Here is a 12,554-nt window from a genome sequence, read left to right as displayed (position 1 = left end):
GGTTATGGATACACGCAACGTCTGCCTGATTACTCGACATCCGCAGATACTTTCTGCTGGAACAGATGAAGTGTATAGTCGGTCGGCCTCACTTCAAGGACATTTTGGGCCTGTAGCGTTTCTTTGGACTTACCGCCATAAAGAATGGACGGAGCAGATGGAAGATATTGGCCCAACTTGGTACCATCGTTTAGCACCACGAATTTCTTTCTAGTGTCTTCACTCACAAACTTCATAACCACATCGTAAACCCACGTCAACAGGCTAGGCACATTGATGAAAAACTTGGCAGACAGCAACTCTGGGTAATGTTCTTGAAAAACGGCAATAACTTGTTTTGTGCACTTTTTGATCTGAGGATCCATTCTCCACATAGAAACGCCATCGTAATCGTGAACTTGTGCCACATAGTTGTTTGACTCATCGTCAAAATCCAGCAAGCCAATGGACCGTTCCATCAGTCCAATTCGATACCGCAGAAACTTGTTGATGTCTTTGAAAACATGCGTCTGCTTGGCCAAAGTCCCATATAAATTCCAGGTCACAACTTTCCTGTTGGCCTGCTCTTCAGGATATTTGGTTAGCACACCTATTTTCGTTAAAGTTTCGTCGTGACGTTCGCTAAAAGCAGCACTCAATGGGTCGAATTCTTTTCTCCAGTTCAAAGTACTACATAGCGCAGAAGCTGCTGCCTCGTACTCAAACTTGTACGCTTTACAGAATTTGTACACCAGAGCGTGCGCAATTGTTTCCTCGTAATATTCTCCTGGCAAAAGCTTATGACCGTATAGCTCATCGTGGCCATGGCATTTTTGTTCAATCAATGTAGGCAGGTTCTTTACCAGCTTGTCAAAAGCTTTCCGCTCCAAATCATTAGCGAATTGCATGGTATAAAGATCAACACAAAGAATTTGGGCGCTATCAACGTTGTTCTTCTAAAATATAGTTTCTTCCTGAGTGTTACCTTTAAGTAAGATCATAGGTTTAATGATGCCTACCGTTTTCGAATTTATTTATGTTAAGGTCTCGGATTCGAATTTTAAGAACAGAACTTGAAGAACTTTACCGTTGAACCTGGTATTCAATCTCAATCCTAGGATTTGGACAGTGAACACCATGATAAAGAAGACTGCCAACACGGTGAAGTTCGATATAATATCAGCATTAACTAAAACCTTATTTAATCACCACCTACACACACTTGCAGAGCTAGCAACGATGGGTAGAAGAACTGTAAATGGTCAGGCGGACTTGCCGTGAAAAGCAGTGTTTAAGACTATGGGTTGACTTGACTGTATGCACGCTGCCATAGTGTGCTGATGTTGTCCGTAGCCTTCCATGGTTGTGTTGTGCTGCATTCCACGAGTTTGGCATGTGCCGGCACGCTGTCAAGTCCCGTGTGACAGTATTCAGAGGCCACGATCCCCCAGGATTCGTGAAATAACTCTCTTAGTACAGTAGCATCGTTTGAGCCTCGCAGCTTGGACCACTTTCCGTTGTTTTCTGCATCTGTGTAAACCGTCATGTATTCGCGAATGCAGGCATCGATTTCTCTGTTGGGACGGATAACCATGACAGTGGGAGAATCTTGCATCGAGTTTGTCAGCAGCACGCATGTTTCGTTGTCGATCTCAGAAGATACCACTTCAGAGTCAAGCAGTTCATCAATATTAGACAACACAAATGAACGTGGCGAGAGGTAGCAAACCAGATCGAAGGTATTTGCTAGCGAAACAAAAGGCAGTAGCTTGCACCATCTTGAAGACGGCGGCAGGTCAGAGACCACCGCTGCTGGCATCGCTGAAGATGACGACACCAGAATGGGCGCGATATCCGTCGCCTTCCATGTTTCGATGCTGTGGTGTGCCAAATGCGTCGCAACGGTCTTGTTCTCTTCAGTATAGAGTACCAGCAGTCTGTAGCGTGATCCGCTACTAATCAAAGAGTGCTGTAAAACCAAAATTGGCCAGTAGTCGTCTTCTGTTTCCACAACAGTAACCCAGCATTTCTGGGACATATTATCAGTATACAAAAGAGGTTCTTCGCTGGAAACTCCCGAAAATGAGCTGCGAGGGTTTAACCACTGGCGTATTTTCGAGACTTCTTCTATAGATTTTCTGCGCGTGGTTTGAGGAACAGGAGGATAAGTTGACGGATCCATACTGCCTATGACTTCTGAAATCTCTTCTTGAACGCTAGTTTTTCTGTTCACGTCGGAGCTCGCATAGTGGTGGTTCAAAAGCTGATAGTCCACCGGTGAGCCTGAATCCAGGGACATCGATCCACGTCCTTCCGAGCTTCTGGGCGTTCCACGTGGGGTTCCGATAGGAGAATCCAGCCCCTCGGTAACTGCTGGATCCGACCACGACTTTCTCACCGCCGATGCCAAGTCATCCGGCAGAAATTCCATTGATGTTGTATGTCTGCTACCTTAAAAAAAGGAAGTTGGTCCACTTCTCCAAAAGTAGACGAAAAAGCTAAAAAAAAAAAGGACTAACAGCCAGTAAAAGCCTGAAAACAAGTTCAAGCTGCTAATACAGCTCCGAATGCGGCCCTTCAATGCTATTTTGACGGAGTTGTACCGCCTTAGTGTCTCTTGAACAAGATGTACATGTCAATTTAATTACCGAGTCTCAGATCATGTGATACAAACACAGTGGTGGAAATAGCGACAACGACGGACAAGTTTGGTTCGGATGATGGACCAACGGTGAATCAGCCCATAATTATTTGGATCCAAGTGATGATTGAGTTTCGGTAATTTGAGTGGCTCTTCTGAAAGCCCCTTTTCGGGCTTCAAAAAAAAAGAAACGCACTTTCGAGTCTGTCATTGTCTTCTCCAAGCTTTGTCGCCATCATGTGAATCAGAATTGACCTGTGTTTCAAGACGATGTATATCAATTGTATTTGGTACGCGGGTTTTGTTTTGGTAGATTACTTCTTTTGGTGGACTTTCACTGACATTATTCTGAAGCCTAGAAGGAGAATAATGTAAGATGAAGAGGTCACAGGTACTCCAGAATACAGATAAACGCATTTGAAGTCAGTCCTGAGAAGTGTCTAGCGGCAATGGGATCGTCAATCAGGCTAGGATGGGGGTTTTTGGATACTACTTCTGTGAAGACATCACATTTAAATACATACAGAAAAAAACTCTTAGAGAACTAACCAGTGACTGGCAGCGTTTGTATGTCTAAACCGAATGAGCTTCTGGTTGTCTACAATCCCTGCTTCATGTATACGGTTGAGACTCGAAAATGCCAGACAAGTACAAAGTGATCACCATCTAATATATAAAAGAAGCTACTAAGGAAAGCATGAGATAAGTCAACCTCAGTCCCGCCAGCGATAGAAAGCATAAGATCAGAACCCCATTACCTCCAGTCTACGATCATTGCTATTTTAAAATTGCAGCCGTATAACTCCTACTTTTTCGCGGCTCGATTTTCACTCAATTAAGACAATTTCACTTTGCTGAACGCATGAAAAGAAGCTTTACCACTGTTGTGGCAGCACTTGCTAAACGCAGCAAAGCAGATTCACAGAATACCCTCAAGTTTTTGACCCATGCGACCAAATCTACCACAATATCGTCTCTGTTCGGAAAGTCAGGGACTGACGCCGTGCACGTTCAAAAAGTGGTTGATTTGCTGAACAACGAACTTCCCGACGGAGAAAACCATAGAAAACGTGTGAATGCTCATTACGACATCCTTATGTCCCGTCTGAAACAAGTGGTTGAAAAATCTATAGCTCAAACGGGCGTTGAAGACGTGGTGTCGAAGTCGCAGCATTTGAGCATTCAGGACAGAGTTTCCAAATGCCTTTCTAGTGAACAATTATACGCTTTACTTCTGGAGTTGCAAGTGAGCAACAAAATAAGTACAGCTGCATTGACTAAAATAATTTTGAACAAGAATTTCTCGCATTTGAGCCAGGTTCGTGAAAATTTGCCCGGTTTTAGTCATGAACTCGAATTGGCTGCTATGCTAGCTCACAGACTGCGAGGGCAAGAAGCAGTCACTCTATACAAAGATTACACGGATCGCTGGACGTCGCAGTGGCACAATTTAGCGCCCGTGGTTCGAAAACTGATATGGAAGTGTGATCACCGAGTTTTAGGTATTTCTGGAGTCTTTGAGCGGTCTGCCAAAATTGGTGGCTTGAATGCTTCTGATCTTATGGGTCTCTACCAGGCATTATGTTCTGTGGCTCACCAGCTACCTCATCCACAGAGTATTCAACTCACCAAAATGCAGAGCCTGTTTATCGAATCATTGAGGGCCCTTTCGCTGCACAAATCGCATTCAGGCGATGCAAACAAGAGATGTCTGGCAGCAGTGCGGACCAGCATCGAAAACCGAATATACTACGACACGGCGGAGGACAAGGGAACGTCAGTGTACCAGTACCGCTTTCTGCGGCAACTTGACAACCTCTTACAGCTTTCCACACGCGATCCCGGTGTTTCTGAAGAAGCACGACTGGCGCTGACACGAGTGTTAGACTCCTTGCATCGCGAAGAAGAGTTGGCTCGGTCACAAATGGTAGTAAAATTTATATAAACGGGGAATTGATATGGGCAATAAATAAGGTAAGATTAGACCCAGTGCTTGTGCAGCTCGTGCTGCATCGCTCGTCTACTTTTTTTTTTACCAAGAAACTCACAAACTACACACACGAAACGTTCAAAATATCCCAAACCTCAGGTCATCACCGTTTCAGCGGCCGCTCGACCCAAAATTGGGAAGCAGACCTCCAACAGCAATGGTTTTAAAGTTGAGTGCTATATATATAGCATTTTTCTACAACAGTAAGCCACAACGCTTTAGAATCGACTTCAGCTGCGAAACGACAAAGCTGAAAAAATAAAGGCGACTCAAAGGTCGGCCCTGCCATTCCAGTGCCAAGTACAAGCTGGGCAATTGAAACTGTTGCTGATATTTTTTGAAGAAAATGCAAATGATAAGTACAAAAGTGGTATTAAGAAGTTAAAATCGATTTCTTCTGGCTTATATAGTCTCAGAACTCTTGAGGTGCGGGTAACACCCTGTTTTCGAAATTCTAATTATCTGTAGTAATGAAATGATATATTAAGATTTGATGAAGAAGTAGAGGGCATCGGGTCTTGACATAAGTGCACTACACTAAACCGTGGAAGCATCAGCGTCTGATGAGCAATAGTGATCCTCTTTTAGCGAATCTCAATGCATTCAAAGACAAAGTAAAGCCAGCGGGTTCTCCTGCTATCGTGGCAGAAAAAGCGCTTGAAGTTGATAACAAAAAACGGCCATTGAAAAAAGAAGATAGTCCTGCCATCCCTTCGAAAAAGCTCAAAATACCCGATGTCGCTTCGTCTGCAGCGTCAGAACAAAGTTTGAGCGGGACTCATTTGTCAACTAAGTTGTTGCTGGCAACAGAATACATTCAAGAACGTGGCGAGGCAGTGCCTATAGAACAGATCGAGTCGTATCTTTCACTGTCTCCAGAAAATAACGTCATCCCGCTGCTCAAAAATATAAATAAAATCAAGTTTGATGCCAAATACAACACGCTGCAATACGTGTCGATCTACGACGTGCATTCAGCGGAAGAATTGCTGCAGTTGCTGCGTGCACAGGTGACATTCAAGGGAATATCTTGCAAAGAGCTCAAAGATGGGTGGCCTCAGTGCACGGAGGTGGTTGACGAACTTGAAAACAGAAATAGAGTTCTTGTGCTACGTACCAAGAAAGATAATCAGCCCAGATTCGTGTGGTACAACTTTGGAGGAGCATTGGGAGGTGTTGATGAGGATTTCGTCAAAATGTGGGAAAACTGTAAATTGCCCCAGCGTGGTGAGTTGCCTCGCAAACTGCAAGACCTGGGTCTCAAACCGGCCAGTGTGGATCCGGCTACAGTAAAGAGGCAATCTACGCGTGTAGAGGTCAAGAAGCGCAAACAGCGCCGGGGAAAGATCACAAATACCCATATGGCAGGTATTCTCAGGGACTATTCGGAACGTGCATAATAGAAGAAAATCTCTCTTCCTTTTTTTTTTTATGGATTCCACGGCATTGCAGTCAAGGCGAGGGTTATATTGTTGTATTTCTATAATATGTGAGGTTCGTTTCTACAGCTAATTTTCAGGGTTCAATAGCGGCAGGTATGGAGGGCAGAGATACGTACACACTGCATGTGCTAATAGCAGTACCGTCTGAATTTACAGTTCCGCTTGGAACGATTCTCGCCGTTGCAAAATCAAAGGTCTCTTGGCATGCAAATCCACATTTCAGTCAATACACCTTCAATTCATATGTTTTTCTAATGGTGGGAAAAAATACTGTCATTTGAAGCTAACAGCAAGTCTATGATACACGTCATTATTTATTGAGCCTTTTTCTCCACTGATTTCATTTATGCTTGTGCTTTTTATCCTTTTTATCCTTCTTGTCCTTCTTCTCTTTTTTGTCTTTGCTTTCCTTCTTGTCCTTCTTGTGTTTTTTACGTTCTACTGGTGCCTCCGCCTCATCATTTGGTTCCGAGAGCTTACGCTTTCCGTCTTCGGCCTTTTGAGCGATGTCAACTGTCTCACTGATAGTGAATAAACGGTCAACTTTTGCACCACTTACCAAGGTCTTCTTATCGGCAGGCACAAGTACCGACAAACCAGCACCAGTATCGTGCAAGTCCTCACGAACCTCGAACTTCAAGCCTTTGTTGTCAAATGTTGCGTGGGTTTCGCCGGTGAAATCTACGGGTAGCGACTTGACCTCGCTGAAATCCAACCCGCGGGGTGCTCTTATCAACCAGACCTCTTTCCCAGAGGCTTCAAAAGACCCAAGGTCTTTGCACTTCTTGTAGCCCGTAGCGTCAACGCCTCCGATAGTCTCTAGCATGCTCTTGCGACTGTATTTCTGCCTTGAAGAGTCCTGTTCTACAGCTCATCGCATGGCATCGCAGTCAATTTTTACATATCAATAACCCAAATTTTTCAAACACTGCGTACGACCCGAAGAAAAGGTTATCTAGTAGTGAACGGAAGAAAAGGTCTATTCTAGGGTGTTGGGACATTAGCTCAGGTCAAAGCAGCGTGTATATGAGCACTATCGATTTAGCTAGACTTTATCACAACACGGGGTACTAACTTAACATATATCGGTGACACGATAGTACAAAGTGATCTGTGTCGAACCCTGCTCTTCGCTATTGAAAGCGCCCAGTAATGCGGTCTATACGAAATACCAGTAACTACAAAATTGATAATTGAACGCTGTTCATGAATACAGCACATCAGGTAATGACTGTTTTGTCCAGGAGCGAACAATGTCATTTGAAAAAAAGAGAGAAAGCAAAAGCGAACGCGAATGTACAAAACAAATTTAATTATGACTCGGCAACAGGTGAACTTAGTACCTGGGCTCCCTCATCATCTGCAGAATTGGTCTCACTCGCTGTTTAATTTGTCATTCATATTATTCACAATGACACAATCGTCAGAAGCGACAATTAGAAATCCGGGTAATATGTTTCTACATCACCACGTACGCGATATGCCCTAAGCTTTAAATTTTTCATAGCGAGATTTTCAAGTATATAAGGAGGACGAAAAACCACATCTGGCTACATCACCTAACTGCTTTTAAACCTTCTTCGTTTCGATCACTAAGCTTTGTGAAAGTCAGCAATGGGGACATAGTACAGCAGTGCCACAGTGGCTACCTTTTGGAAGCTTTTGGAGCTGTGGTGCTATTGTCCCTGGGTACTCAAGGATGAGTACTTGCTTTGGAAGACAGTTGTATAATGCCAATAATGTACTATTAGGTCTTTATGCTGCAGCACATTTTGAGACTAGTTTCAGTGGGCTTTTTTTTCGACGGCCGTGACGATAACGGTCTACTTCTTTCCCAGTCCGATTCGACCATGACGATATGGGGTTCTACCACGCGAAGTTTCCAATTTATTGGACTCATACGCTTTTCTTGCCAGTGGGCGCCCTTCAAAAAGGCGTTCACTATATTCAAGTGTCCGAGCCATCAGTCGAAAAAAAGGTCTATTTTTCAACGAAAGTCTCCATGTGCTAAGTGTATAGCCTTTGGTACATTTGGTATTGGTCTCATGGTTGCTATAACACCGGTATCACACATTGTCGTGTAAGACCAGGTTTAGCGTCCATGAAGCATCGCAACTAAGCTCTTCCAAGGCGATTATTGACATTGGGATTGAAATATACCTTAACACCGAGCGTAGCCTCACATTTCGACAAATCGTGTGCGATGATGAAAACTGGTACCTTACATTCGCAGTTTCCACGGTAGGAGTACGCCAACGAACCCATCGTATAGTGCTCACGTTGACCGCTCATTCTTGAGACCTTCCTAGGATGTCTGAGTACACGTTTGCGAAATGATAGTTCAAACGTAAAAAATCTATGGCTTCTTGATTCTATCTTGTGCTTCTATTTGCTTCTAATTAGGTCTGCCCGAATGGTCGCGGCGTCCAATCTTTCACAGGCTCCCATGCGTATATCTTCTTTTCCGCTGCATTCTGCTTCAATTTTTGCAAGTCGTCCAAGATCGCGTTTGTAGAATTGGTAATGGGATTCTTAAACGCTGTCATCGTGCCACTTGCACGGTTGACAGAGGGTGTCAACTGATACATTGTCAGCTCGGAATTCGTAACACATTTTTGGTAACTCTCGAAGAGAACTTTCAACTCTGCCACCTCAGACTGATATCGCCTGCGGAATTTCTCGCTTACGGTGGAGAGATCGATTTTACAGCTTTGTAGAATTTGAAGTGAAATCCAGTTTGGATATTCTCGGAGTAGGTCAGCCCATTTCTCCCAGTCGACAATAATGGTTTTCACGTTCAGGGCGTGTTTGCACATCTCTGGTAAGAACTTCTTTAGCTGAGAAACATCGAAGGTTTCTCGGAGTGGACTTTTTTCCGACTTGAGACTCAATTGATAATTTTGTAAAACCCATCGACTCAGTTCATATCCAAACGGCTGGATTCGTTGTGATAGCAGCTCTAAAACGACCGGTGAGCTACAATTGTAATTTCGAATGAATTTCTCCAGGAAGACGTCCGGTTGTGACTTGCAAGTCTTCCACGTTTCTTTGGCCAGCAGCACAAATCTTTCCAACTTGTCCTCTGGCTTTTCTTGACTTTTGCGTTTTTTAGACGGAGGATCGCGAGAAGCTTCATCGCCTGTGAACGAAGATGACATATGCTGAATTTTGCCCAAATTGGGGTTCTTGGCAAGAAGGTTCGCGATCGATGGCACTTTCTTTATGAGTTTGTCTACGCTTTCCTGGTCCGGAGCCGCTTCATTCAAACATAACTCGTTGAAATCCGTTTGGCTTTTGTTATTACGGCGAAGATCTTGACCTGGTACCGCGTTCCAGAAATTATCCCATAGCCACTCTAACGCCTGATCCACTGCCACCCGCAACATGTCCAAACTTGGCATTTCTCTTTCATGAGTCCCGCAATGCCGAAGTTCAACGAACCAGGATGGCAGCTCCATTCTCTCTGCCAAAACGTGCAATGGGATAGCAAACTGTGATTGTTGCATCGGATCTAGAAGACCGTTTACGAATCGGATCATCGCCATAGTGTAGCTTAGCTGTAGAATGGTATCCCCAGTGACCGCCTGCTCATCCAGCAACTTGGCTTCCGTCAGGTGTGCTGTAGATTCCACTGTGTGCGGCACATATGGCCCTCTACTAGCCCAGCACTTGACTTCCAATACTGCCTGATGTCGCAAGTCTGCTGTCCCGTGTTTGGCAGAATACAAGCATTCGCCGATTCTCGTCAGATCTGACTCAAATCGCCATGGAACGATCCTCAGCTCACCTCTTTGCATCGAATGTCGTATTCACTGTTGATGATCTATGTTTGATCATTCCAGTTCCCAAGGCCTCATCTCATTGATATTTCTTCCAAATCATTATAGTTTGCATCACCAAAAAACGACAGAATGGTATGAAGTGATATTTGTCAATTTACACATCACTTCGAGAAGTCTTTAATGCAGTGAAGGTACTAACTCCCAAAGTAAGTCCGATAATACTCTGAATGATACCTCAAAACTAGCAAACTTCATCATTGGAGCGCTATGGAAGGATGGCGGACTCAAAGGTAGATAAAAGTCGTAATGGTTCGATTAAACGGCGACGTCAAACTATTGTTTGCGTGAACTGCAGACGTCGTAAGACTAAATGCGACAAAGGGAAGCCCTGTGGATCGTGCATCAAGTTAGGGCTGGAGGAAACGTGCTCATATGTTCCAGATTTAGGTACCCAATTGCAGCAGCGTAAAAGTTCTGATTTCTCGTTCGAGATACCTCATGTTGAAGCTTCATACATCAACTTGATCCCTGCAGGTATGCTCGTAAATCGAAAAAGATCCGGCACCTGCTACGTGGCGCCGCTTACGACACTAGCAAGTGTACAAAGAGATGTGTATCTGCGTGTGTTACGCTCTGTTTGTATTGGTCCTCGCTATACCAATAGAAAAGCGCAAAAACGTAAAGGGAAGCATGCAGGAGTAGCAGCAGCAGCAGGCGGAAGGAATGCTGAAAAAGGACTAAATAAAAACGCTAACAATCCAGAGCATCTAGACTCGCCAATGAAAGGCCTTCCCAATTCCCTGCGTTACCTCGAAAAATTGGAAGAAGAAGCAGCAGATTTAAGCGATGAGCTAGCTGCGAAACATTGGTATACTTGCAAAAAGCTATTCGAGAAGTTTGGTGCGTCTCGTAAGAATCGTATTAAATCATGGGATGGTACAGAATTTTCTCTTGAATTGATTCCGGATTGTAATCTTTTCTTTCAGCACGTTTGGCCCTATTACGTCGACCATATCTGGCAGCTGTGCCCACTTTTCAATCTTCAGACTTTGGAAACTAAGATCCACGCTGTTTATGCGGGAGTTAAAAAGGCGAAATACGGTATTGATGATTATGCGTGCTACTCTACCATCCTCCTAGTTACACTCATCGTTCAGGTCTCGGTAGAACTTTCAGGCCTTCCTGATACGTACTCAAGTATCAGAAGCATTGAAACGGAGAGGTACCTTCCTGCTGTTAGCCACCACATCTTTCGCGGGGAAAATTTCAGAAAGTGCTCACTATTCAATTTACAAACCATGCTCTTGCTAAGATTTTACCAATGGTGCGCACCCGACGATGGAGACGGCGAATACCTCCAACAAAGCAGTATGCTCATGGGAATGATCGTGTCTGGATCCTATGGAATAGGTTTAGGATGGCATTGCACGACACAAAGTGGAGACTTTGTTACAGATAGAACAATTTCATGCGCTGTAGACCCTTCACAAACTTTGGAAGAGTTGAAAGAATACCGGCGTGTTTGGTGCAATGTTTTGCATTGGGATCGCAAGATAAGTTTACTGACTGGTCTTCCTTGTCTTATCGGAACGACAATGAGAGTCCATAGTGATGGAAACGACGGTTTGCCCTTGCCAATGTTACGTTACGATTTTTTGCTGGAAAAAATTGCCAGAACAATAAGCAGCTGTCCAACAAAGGTTGATTTTGATCTTATTATGAAACTGTCAGGTCACTTGAAGCAGTTAATGAGAAATGACCTAAATGACAGCAATTTGGATACGGTTCTCCACCATGAAATGAACCTCGTTCTCCTTCTTCTTGAGCTTTCCTTAGAACATGCTCGGGTTATCAATTGCGAGATCGTTCTACATTTCGATGAATATAGAGATTGTATTCAGGCACTGATGGAAAAAATTTTAGAGGTCACTCATCTTTGCGAGTATCTGCTCAATTTTGAGGAAACCCCGACCTTTGCCAGATTCTACACTAACAGAATTGTTGAGCTGGCTTTGAGAAGCGTAATATCAATTTTACCTTCTATCATTTTACGCTCGGGAAGATCACCTGAAGCTGGTTTAAAAGCGACTCTGACGAACTTTTACAAAGCAACACTTTCGACATATTTTAATAACTTGGGAACTGATTATTATCAAGCTTTCAGGCGAATGTTTAGTGAGAAAATCACCCTCAAAACGTTAAATCATTTGAACGAAACTGATCCGTTCGAAACCATACTGGAATTCTACACACAGGCTTCTAAAGATGGCGAGCCCTCGACTGAAACACGCCCTATAGAGGTAAAAAAGTTCATAGACCTTTGTGATCGTCGCGACGGGAAAAAGAAATTGGGGGAATTGTGGGACAACTGCTTAAACATGCCTGCTGGCTTATTTTCATTCGAGTTGGACATCGATAACCTGACTCAGTACTTACCATTTAATCAAAAACTCTCAGAGGGGGAATACGACCTATTTGCTTCATTTTTCAGTAAAGCATCTTCGTCATTTCTTGAAGTCGTGAAACTTTTACCGTCGGCTAACGTTACGGACTCGCCAGACAATGTCTTCGATAACTTCAACTACGCCTTGCTTGATTTTGGAGATAACAACAACTATGACCCATTGATCTTTCTAGACTTCTTCGAGCCAGCAGCATAATAGTTTCGAAAACTTCCTCCCAATGAATGGCCCAAACTCTGTAAATGCTCGAAACGACGG

The 12,554-nt window shown here is 43.8% G+C and overlaps 7 protein-coding genes across 7 annotated transcripts; 3 read left to right on the top strand and 4 right to left on the bottom strand.

Moving 5' to 3' along the window:
* Positions 1–29: 29 nt before the first annotated feature.
* Positions 30–887, bottom strand: SFH5 (LALA0S11e04896g1_1; the record flags this gene model as incomplete). Its single annotated transcript, XM_022775313.1, has 1 exon — positions 30–887. The coding sequence occupies one exon, from the start codon at positions 885–887 to the stop codon at positions 30–32; it is 858 nt and encodes a 285-aa protein (XP_022630677.1).
* A 389-nt stretch (positions 888–1,276) lies between these two features.
* IDS2 (LALA0S11e04874g1_1) lies at positions 1,277–2,410 on the bottom strand (the record flags this gene model as incomplete). The annotated part of the gene is made up of 1 exon (XM_022775312.1): positions 1,277–2,410. One exon carries the CDS (start codon positions 2,408–2,410, stop codon positions 1,277–1,279), a length of 1,134 nt encoding a protein of 377 aa, XP_022630676.1.
* Positions 2,411–3,482: 1,072 nt separating this feature from the next.
* On the top strand, positions 3,483–4,565 carry SMT1 (LALA0S11e04852g1_1; the record flags this gene model as incomplete). The annotated part of the gene is made up of 1 exon (XM_022775311.1): positions 3,483–4,565. One exon carries the CDS (start codon positions 3,483–3,485, stop codon positions 4,563–4,565), a length of 1,083 nt encoding a protein of 360 aa, XP_022630675.1.
* Positions 4,566–5,173: 608 nt separating this feature from the next.
* TFA2 (LALA0S11e04830g1_1) lies at positions 5,174–6,010 on the top strand (the record flags this gene model as incomplete). Its single annotated transcript, XM_022775309.1, has 1 exon — positions 5,174–6,010. The coding sequence occupies one exon, from the start codon at positions 5,174–5,176 to the stop codon at positions 6,008–6,010; it is 837 nt and encodes a 278-aa protein (XP_022630674.1).
* A 382-nt stretch (positions 6,011–6,392) lies between these two features.
* RPA34 (LALA0S11e04808g1_1) lies at positions 6,393–6,878 on the bottom strand (the record flags this gene model as incomplete). Its single annotated transcript, XM_022775308.1, has 1 exon — positions 6,393–6,878. The coding sequence occupies one exon, from the start codon at positions 6,876–6,878 to the stop codon at positions 6,393–6,395; it is 486 nt and encodes a 161-aa protein (XP_022630673.1).
* Positions 6,879–8,451: 1,573 nt separating this feature from the next.
* LAS1 (LALA0S11e04786g1_1) lies at positions 8,452–9,849 on the bottom strand (the record flags this gene model as incomplete). The annotated part of the gene is made up of 1 exon (XM_022775307.1): positions 8,452–9,849. The coding sequence occupies one exon, from the start codon at positions 9,847–9,849 to the stop codon at positions 8,452–8,454; it is 1,398 nt and encodes a 465-aa protein (XP_022630672.1).
* A 260-nt stretch (positions 9,850–10,109) lies between these two features.
* OAF3 (LALA0S11e04764g1_1) lies at positions 10,110–12,494 on the top strand (the record flags this gene model as incomplete). The annotated part of the gene is made up of 1 exon (XM_022775306.1): positions 10,110–12,494. One exon carries the CDS (start codon positions 10,110–10,112, stop codon positions 12,492–12,494), a length of 2,385 nt encoding a protein of 794 aa, XP_022630671.1.
* Between the last annotated feature and the right edge of the window lie 60 nt (positions 12,495–12,554).

This window comes from Lachancea lanzarotensis, scaffold LALA0S11, assembly GCF_000938715.1.
Source record: "Lachancea lanzarotensis genome assembly LALA0, scaffold LALA0S11, whole genome shotgun sequence".
NCBI classification, from domain to species: domain Eukaryota; kingdom Fungi; phylum Ascomycota; class Saccharomycetes; order Saccharomycetales; family Saccharomycetaceae; genus Lachancea; species Lachancea lanzarotensis.
Note: the sequence above shows the minus strand (reverse complement) of the source record. Positions and strands in the feature narration are given on the sequence as shown.